Genomic DNA, 10,000 nt, shown 5'->3' on the forward strand with positions numbered 1-10,000 from the left:
GATGGAGATTTTAGCACTAAATTCTTATTTTAATAAAAATAGTTATATCAAGACTGTTTTACATACAATCTCTCTCTTTCTCTCTCTCTCTTGGTGGCATAGTGAATAGTTAATGGAAATGTTCAAAAGCCTGAATGACATTACAAGTATTATAATCATGTAACGCTAAATACAAATCAGACCATAAACATTGGATTTAAACTAGAAACTGAATAATTACCTATTCAGGCTATAGTAAATATGGCCACGGGCTTTCTCTTGACTGTATAAAGTTGCAAGTCGTAAGACAAATGCAGTTTTTGCAACCACAGGGGCAATTCCAAATCCTGCTAGCCATTCTTGACGGTTATGGGTTTCAGAGCCGATGGAACAAGGTGATTGGGTGTCTGGTGGATGGGCGGGGCAAAATTTTGTCAAAAGGTGTTTACATTGCTTTATGTAATGAATGTTTTCGACTCTTGGCTCGTTATCACTGGCCATCGGCGTCAGCTAGACCATTTTTTACTCTATAAAAATAAAAACTATCGGGTTTAGGTTATTGATAATGTTGACAAAATTTGTGTGTGGTTTGTAAAATATACATATGTCAACTTTCCAGCTACATCCGATGCTTTGATAAGGAGCAAAGTCCAAAAAACAGTGTTACAGGGGCCCTGAATCTCATAGTAGTACAGTTTTATCCGCTTTGTTATTATTATTATTTATTATTATTATTATTATTATTATTATTATTATTATTATTATATTATTACTAGCCTGGCTAACAACCCTAGTTGGAGAAGCAAGATGCTATAAGCCCAAGTACTCCAAGAAGGAAAATTAGCCCAGTGAGGAAAATGAAACAAGGAAATAAATAAAAGAAGTAATGAAAAATTAAAATAAAATATTCTAAGAAACATTAACAACATTAAAACATATAATTCATATATAACTGCAGTATAAAAAACTTATGTCACCCTGTTCAACATAAAAACATTTGCTGCAAGTTTGAACTTTTGAAGTTCTACCTGATTCAACTACCCGATTAAGAAGATCATTCCACAACTTGGTCACAGCTGGAATAAAACTTCTAGAATACTTTGTAGTATTGAACCTCATGATGAAGGCCTGACTATGAAAATTAGCTGCATGCCTAGTATTACGAACAGGATGGAACTGTCCAGGAAGATCTGAATGTAATGGATGGTCAGAATTATGAAAAAATCTCATGCAACCTGCATAATGAACTAATTGAACTACGGTGCCAAAGATTAATATCAAGATGAGGAATAAAAAAAATCTAATAAACCGTAAGTTCCTGTCCAACAAATTAAAATGAGAATCAGCAGCTGAACACAAGACAGGAGGACAATACTTGAAACAATGTAGAATGAAAGAATTAAAACACTTCAGAATAGGTTGATCACCGAAAATCTTAAAAGACTTTCTCAATAAGCCAATCTATTCTGAAATTGAAGAAGACAGAGACCTAATGTGTTTCTCAAAAGTAAATTTGCTGTCAAGAATCATACCTAAAATTTTAAAAGTCATACAAAGTTAAAGAAACATTATTAATGCTGTCCTTGACCTACTTACAATCATAAATTACTTTGAGTTCTGCTAGGGTTCAACTTCATACCCCATAATTTGCCACATGCACTAATTTTAGCTAGAGCTCTATTACGGGATTCAGCAACCCCAGATCTACATTCAGGAGATGGAATTGATGCAAAGAGAGTAACATCATCTGCATATGCACCAAGCTTGTTTTCTAGGCCAAACCACATGTCATGTGAATAGAAGATGAAAAGAACACTACCCTGTGGAACACCAGATATCACATTCCTATACTCACTATGGTGACCATCAACAACTCTTTGAGACCTATTACTTAAAAATTCAATAATAATGCTCAGAAACGACCCAACCAATCCCAACTGTTTGCCTTTGAAAACAAGGGCCTCATGATTAACACGGTCAAATGCAGCACTAAAATCAAGGTCAATCATACGAACTTCCTGACCATAATCAAGGGATTTCTATACAACATTGGAGATTGTAAGAAGGGCATCACTTGCTGCAAGGCCTACGAAAACCAAATTGCAAACTAGGCAACAGGTGATTACCTTCAGCATACCTATGAAGACATTTTTCCAAAAGACATTCAAACAACATTCTACAACTAAATGCTTGAAGAGACAATTCCATATGATGAGGAAAAAGTAAAAAAGGGTACACAAACCATTCAATCCATGTATAATATTAACTAGACGCCTATATCCATAATCGGACCTCAAAATTCTAACCCAACCAATCTGAAATATATACAGTATATTTTGAAGATATATTTCAAACAATCCATAAGCAAAATAGAATGCATGGGAATGAATTAAATTACTGTAGGTAGTAGGTTGGCCAGGGCACCAGCCACCCGTTGAGATACTATCGCTAGAGAGTTATGGGGTCTTTTGACTGGCCAGACAGTACTACATTGGATCCTTCTCTCTGGTTAGGGTTCATTTCCCCTTTGCCTAGACACACACTGAATAGTCTGGCCTATTCTTTACATATTCTCATCTGTCCTCATACACCTGACAACACAGATTACCACTTTCCTGTTAGTTAGGGTAGAAGAGACTTTAGCTATGACAAGCAGCTCTTCTAGGAGATGGACACTCCAAAATCAAACCATTGATCTCTAGTTTTGGGTAGTGCCATAACCTCTGTACCATGGTCTTCCACTGTCTTGGGTTAGAGTTATCTTGCTTGAGGGTACACTCGAGCACACATTTTTATCTTATTTCTCTTCCTCTTGTTTTGTTAAAGTTTTTATAGTTTATATAGGATATACCTATTTTAATGTTCTTACTCCATTTAATATATTTTATTTTCCTTTTTTCCTCTCCTCATTGGGTTATTTCCCCGTTGGAGCCCATGGGCTTATAGCCTCATGCTTTTCCAATTAGAGTTGTAGCTTAGCAAATAATAATAATAATAATAATAATAATAATAATAATAATAATAATAATAATAATAATAATAATAATAATAATAATGCAACGAAAAATTAGAAAAAGAAGAATCTATGAATATCAATTGTAATATACGCTACAGCAAAATTAAGGATAAGAATAAAACAGCAACACTGCGTAATGAGGTGACACATTCATACAATTATACATTTACATATACGTGGCCTACATATAGGAACACGGGGAACCTGCATCAAATTTTACATACAGTATAACAGGATAATCGAATTAATGAAAGCACTCAAGGAAGAATTGCCTAGGATGAAGAGTAATAATATAAGAATTCAAAATGAATAACAATGTCAAATATCATAAGAATAAGCTGCAAATAAAAAAAGAAATCCTCGAAATCACAATTTTCTGCCAGGTACCGCCTCTGAATTTTAATCGTAACCTCAAACTCCTAATAATTTCCCTTTTACAACGAGTGAGTGCGACGACCTATTGTATATATACTTACAGAAACTTATTCGTTAACACTTTGCCATACCATTTAGCCCCCTTCCTATCAAGGATACGATTATGTAAACAGTACACGGCATTCGCATATTTTCTTTAAGGAGTTCATAAACAACAAAGTCATGATCAGTGTATTTTAGCTTAATTTGTTTCTCAAATGTTATAGAACGTAATACTATTGATTATTTCAAATGGCACATATAAATTAAAGGTATTTTTTAATTTGTTCATTTCAACTTTTTTCCTGCTATTTTCTCATCCCTATAACTGATGTCCTCATTAATTATAAATACCGAAAAGATTATAAAACCCTAAAAAATTTCATTTTACCGAGTAACACTTGAAAATTAGATACGTGCACAAATATACATAGGCTAACGAACTGTACCTACATACATAATTTATGAATAACTATGGTACATATATTAGTCGGGTATAGTTTACCTGTCACTCTTTTGGCCTTCTAAGTGTCATTTCTATGGCTTTCTATTACACTTTTGGCGAGAAATCTTGATAATAATACAGTTCTTGTTGCCATTTTAAACTTTTCTAATCGTTGATCTTCCCTCACAATTATTACCGTCAGTTTCTCATTATCCTCACGCGATACCTCCGCCCACTTTCCTTCATCCATAGTCCATCATAATCCCTAAGCCTCCATTCATCTTGCCTTCACTCTTTCACCCCTATCACCTGACCCGATCATGAAAGACCTTGGAAAAAACATACCCCTCTCCTCCCTACCCATAGTCTCCATGACCTCCCCAACCCTTATAATCCCCTCCACCTTCAACACTGCCTTGTCGTCCTCCCCTTCCTTTCCCTCTCCCTTATTAAGCACGAGCCCACCAAAGCTTTACCCGCCATCACTGCCTTGTCGGTCCAAAGTTAGACACTACATTAGTAGGTTTATTAGCGCTGAATTAGCTCACTAACTTTGAGCTATTTTAAAGTAATTGTCCGATTGCCGACAACTCCGGAGGGAGGGGGAAGCGTGAGGGTAAAGGATAGGAAGAATAACAATGCTTTATTTCAATTTTATTTTCTCTCGATTCTTGGTCGAGTATTTTCAATTCACTAATGGCTCGTGATGAGTTTACTACATTTCATGAACTCACATGAGAAATTTTTCTTTTTTGTATGAGCCAATTTTTCTATGATCAAAATAACACATCAATGTTATCTGCAGGTTATGTATAACATCATCTCAGGCTGCTACCCAGTATAAAACGTGGGCTAGCATGTAATACGTAACTTACTTCATAGGTCAACTGACACATAACCAGTTTAAAGGAAACTGGTCCATAATACCCGTTCTCATCCGGGATTCGAATAAAATTCTCTAGGTAGAAGCCATATACGATCAGAATGGTAAATATCTGAATAAATAGATTCATTTTTCATACCAATGAGAAAGAGGGCGTGGATGCCTCTCGGCTTACATAAGTAAATATTGGTCAAGTATGAAGATTGTATCAACTTTTAAGATTTACTCTGAAAGGCTAAGCATTAAAAAATAAGTAAATTTTACTTAATTTATCTCACGAGTATATCAAAATTTTATTCATCGAGGTGAAAAAAAAAGACAAATACTATTCACTACACTTCTATTCATTCAAATTGTATGAATTTCCTTCTATTTGGCAACCTAATCACTTGCATGTATCTCATGTCCTGAAATTGACGAAATTTTTTACATACAAAGATTGACTACACAGTTTACTCATATAGACTGTATGCTAGGAAACCATGGTATTTTACGGTGCCTCTGGTTGCATTGAATATTTGAGTATCCTGATATTTGACACACAAGAGTATGAGAGGGGGGAGATTAGGGCCTCTTTATCCCAAGTCATCAGAGAGGATGTTGTACATATCGCAAGATGTAATTTATTGTCTGATTTTTGAGAAAATAATAATATGTAAAACATAGATGTAAGACACATGAGAATTTGAAAGTATGTATTGAGTAAATTGAATGGCTTATTTAAAAATTATTATTTTAATTAATTGCTGTTTTGATAAAACGATTGCTCTAGTTTACCGTTGATGACAACTTTCGTCGTAATCCCATTCGAAATAAAATACCACTAGTTAATTAACCCTTCATTCAAAAGGTTCGTCACTCTTTTCACAGCAATTTTAAGTCTTTCCTTGCATTAAAAGTGAAATTCGACAGAAACAATACTGTCACTCCATAATTCATGTTCACTTTTCGCATGCTTTGTTGCAACGTGCATGAAATAATGCCCGAGCACTTCCGTATTTTATAGACAGATTTCCTTCTTTCAGGCACAAGAGACAATTAGTATTTTGAATGACACAGCAGCAACAACGTGCAACAATTCATGAATAACGCTTGCTTCAGAACAATGACTCAAATTTCCAAATGTCAGCTCACACCTAAAGATTTCGCACACAGTCCAACCATATCTAAGCAATAGAGACATTTCAGCAGTGACAAAATAATTATAATTTAAATTCCGTTCAGTGAAAATTACCTCCAGCGCCTTTCCCTGAGCAAGCTGCCACCGACTTTAGTTAATTATCAGTCAGATGCACACATAAAGCACTTCTTGGGTCATAAAGGACCAAAGATTATTCAAGAAACGGGCCCGGATATAAATTCTCACTAAGGGATTGATCTATGATCTATCAGGGTAAAAGTAGTTATATATACAGTATTCATAAAAAAAAAAGGTACTTAAAAGTCTTTTAACTTTTCCTTTCGTGGGTATAATACATATTCTACACTCATCATGTATCATCTTTCATGTTTCTATACACAACCACTCAAATCAATACATCCATACATATTTGTATGTAAAAGTAGTTATTTATATTTATAAAACAAAGTATTTACAAGTCTTTTCACTTTTCCTTTCGTGGGTATAATGCATATTCTATGCTCATCGTGTATCATCTTTCATGTTTCTATACATAAACACTCAAATCCATACATACATACATACATACATACATATATACATATATATATATTGGTGTGTCTATATATATGTGTATATATATGCATACCCAAATATCTAAATATAATATATACATTATATTTACATATTATATACACATACATATATATATATATATATATATATATATATATATATATATATATATATATATATATATATATATATATATATACATACACACACACACACATATATATATATATATATATATATATATATATATATATATATATATATATATATATATATATATATATATATTGACATATATATATATATATATATATATATATATATATATATATATATATATTGACATATATATATATATATATATATATATATATATATATATATATATATATATATATATATATATATATATATATATATATATTGACAGGTATAAAGATTTTATTTATATTCATGTAAAACACATTACAGTATGGATTCAACCCTCATTACTAAAACATTTTGTTGCTTTACCCCTTTGTGTATTAAGAAGCTAAAATTGTGAAACTTTCTCCTCAGGTTCATTCATGATTTAAATGTTGAAATACGGATGAAGAAACTTTTATTTTGCATTGTTCCTCGGAGAAATCACTAAGAATATATTTCATGTATCTGAGAATATACATTTACGTACATATTTGTGTTTCAAAATTAATTTCTGCTTAAACCTCATTAATAATTTCTTTTCTATTCACAGGATGGAGATTATTCTTCATTTGATCATTGTTGCAGTGGTCCCTCTGGCGGGTGAGTAAATGAACTTAGAATTTTCCAATTTATGTTTCAGTGTTGAGAGAGAGAGAGAGAGAGATAGAGAGAGAGAGAGAGAGAGAGAGAGAGAGAGAGAGAGAGAGAGAGAGAGAGAGAGAGAGAGAGAGAGAGAGAGAGAGAGAGAATGTCTATGAATTTATTCGTGAAGTGTCAAGGTTACCAGCGTATTATTATCGCAATCTTATATTCTGGTATCTTTCCCCTTCCTCTACACCTTTTTCTCTAACAGCAGTTGTAAGTACTCTCTTCTTGCATTTCCTCTTCCTTTCTCCCTTTATATACTATTGGTATTTGACCTTCCACCTCTCCTTTCTTTCCAGTATTATTTGTCTCCTCTATCAATTCTTTCTTTTCTTCTTCATCCTCATTCAGTTTCTCTTCCGGGTCTCAACTCGCCTAGTCCCTTTCTCAACCACCCAACGGAAGGTTCATCTCTTCTTATAACACTTCCAGTGAATCTCTTCGGTTGATTAGTGTCTCACTTGTCGAGTCATTTGTTTCAACTTGGATATTATTATCTCCGAGCACTTCCGTATTTTATAGACAGATTTCCTCATTTCTTACACATAAATAATGAGTATTTGCAATGGCCACAGCATGAATAACATCTGCTTCAAAACAATAGCTCCAAATTCCAAATGCTTGAGATCATCTAAACCCTAAAGGCTTTGCACGCAGTCCATGTATCTCTAAGGAACACTGGCATTTCTGTAAATAATGAAATTGACAAAATAATCATAATTTCAGTTCCGTTCGGTATACATTACTTCCAATGACCCTTCTTAAGCACACCGCCATCTACCAAAGTTTAAGACAGAAAATGTACAGTGATAGTTCAAAGAAAAGAAATAAAAATTGAAAGATATGTTTAAATGATAACGTTCGGCCGCAACGTAGATAAATGAAAAGGTCTTAGCATTGCTATGTGTATACATCTATAGTTGCGCATAACCATTTTTCATATTACTATAAAGAATCTTTAATGTATGGCATTTACAGAGGTCTGTTCTTTTAGGTATATTACTATGTCCGTACATTTTTCCTATCAGGTCCTGGTTTCCTGGGACAGCAACGAAGGAAGACTCATTTATACTTCTTTAAGGAAGGGTTTCAGTTACGGAAAACAGTGGGATATAATTTCAAAGCTTGGCAGTAGAGACCAACAATCTTACTGAACCAAATCCATAGTGCTGATAACAAAGCAATTCATAGTGCTGGTAAAAAAGCAATCCATTGTGCAAGTAACAAGGAAATCCAACTTTTAATGTTTTTAAAGACTTTTAATTATACTATAACCATTTAAATAATTCAAAGTCGTTTCAATATGTATGATTGCGTGTTTGAAACGTTCACAAAATACCTATTTGAGCACTTCACATGGTGTGAAGCAGAGAATACTTTGTCCGTGAAACTGAGGTGTACAATGGCAATCTAGTTCGTACCCTGCGCCTTTAAAGCCTCAGTCCAGATGATAGAAAGTTGTTCCTTCACCTTATCCCCTGGGAAGCGAAAACGCGAACAGTGTCCTTCTTTCTGCCATTATTGCTATTTGGTTCTCGTTAAAAGCTCTTTTTCTTTTCAACAGAACATTCATCACTGGTATGCTGTTTGCTTTCACCAGCGTCAACGCTTTGCTGGTTTCATAATTCTGTCTACCGTGCTGCTGCTCCTCTTGTTACCATGATGCTGGAAATTGTTCTCTCTCTCTCTCTCTCTCTCTCTCTCTCTCTCTCTCTCTCTCTCTCTCTCTCTCTCTCTCTCTCTCTCTCTCTCTATAACGAACACCACCTTCTTCATCTTTCAAAACAAATGCAACCCGCCAGTTCCGACCTCACAACCTTCCATCCATCCATCCTTGTTCCCTCATCGCCATCAAAACAGCTCCTCCATATTTCCTACTTCAGAGTCATGCCTTCCACTCGCCGCTCATTTTCCATAGCAGCGTTCTTCACGCCCATCACACGAGATTCATATGCCTGCGATGGTTATCAAATGGGTGTGGCACCTTTAAAGCCAGGGACCTTGATTGCTTACGGATATTTTTCTCGCCAAAGGAATCCGCTTAGGATACAAGAGCTTACTTTCCTCTCCGTTATTGGTCAAGGAAAATAATGAAGAATCTATAGTATATAAACGTATAAGAACAAACACATATGTAAATAACAACCAAGAATGGAATTTGATATCGAATTTTAACTTTGGGATATGTACAACGGACTTGGAAGTAACTTACATCTCACTTGATGGCTCATTAGTAGAGTCTTATACTGAGGACTGTTTTAATTGATGGCATATATATATATATATATATATATATATATATATATATATATATATATATATATATATATATATATATATATATATATATATATATATATATATATATAATCATGATCTTAGCAAAATAAAACGTTTTAGTATTGAAAAGAGAATATTTAAAATTGTACACATATAGATCTTTACACTATGTAGTAAAAAGGATTGTTCAATGTCACATAATTAATCTTCACGCACAAAGAATTGCACTACTCCAGAAATATCAGTTAGCATATTCAAAAAACTATTCCTTTTCCTGGAGACAATTTCAATTAAAGTTTTATGTTTGTTTGCTTGATCCTCTTCGCTTAAATGCTATAATTATGGAAATGTTGATTAGAGATGTTCATAATGGTAGTCTAGATGTCCTGGAAATTGCTTCTACAGGAAACAAAACAAACTTCGTGACATTTCTTAAAGTTATGATTAACCACTCTT

At 33.8% G+C, this 10,000-nt stretch overlaps 1 protein-coding gene across 1 annotated transcript in view; it reads left to right on the forward strand.

Annotated features, from left to right (window-relative positions):
• Positions 1–10,000, forward strand: part of LOC137654924 (uncharacterized) — a 794,088-nt gene that overhangs the window by 327,744 nt on the left and 456,344 nt on the right. Inside the window, exon 3 of the mRNA XM_068388836.1 lies at positions 7,170–7,219. Coding sequence (XP_068244937.1) covers positions 7,171–7,219 — 49 coding nt within the window. The 5' untranslated portion in view covers position 7,170. The remainder of the gene's footprint in view (positions 1–7,169; positions 7,220–10,000) is intronic.

Source organism: Palaemon carinicauda, chromosome 1 (assembly GCF_036898095.1).
Source record: "Palaemon carinicauda isolate YSFRI2023 chromosome 1, ASM3689809v2, whole genome shotgun sequence".
In the NCBI taxonomy this organism is placed as follows: domain Eukaryota; kingdom Metazoa; phylum Arthropoda; class Malacostraca; order Decapoda; family Palaemonidae; genus Palaemon; species Palaemon carinicauda.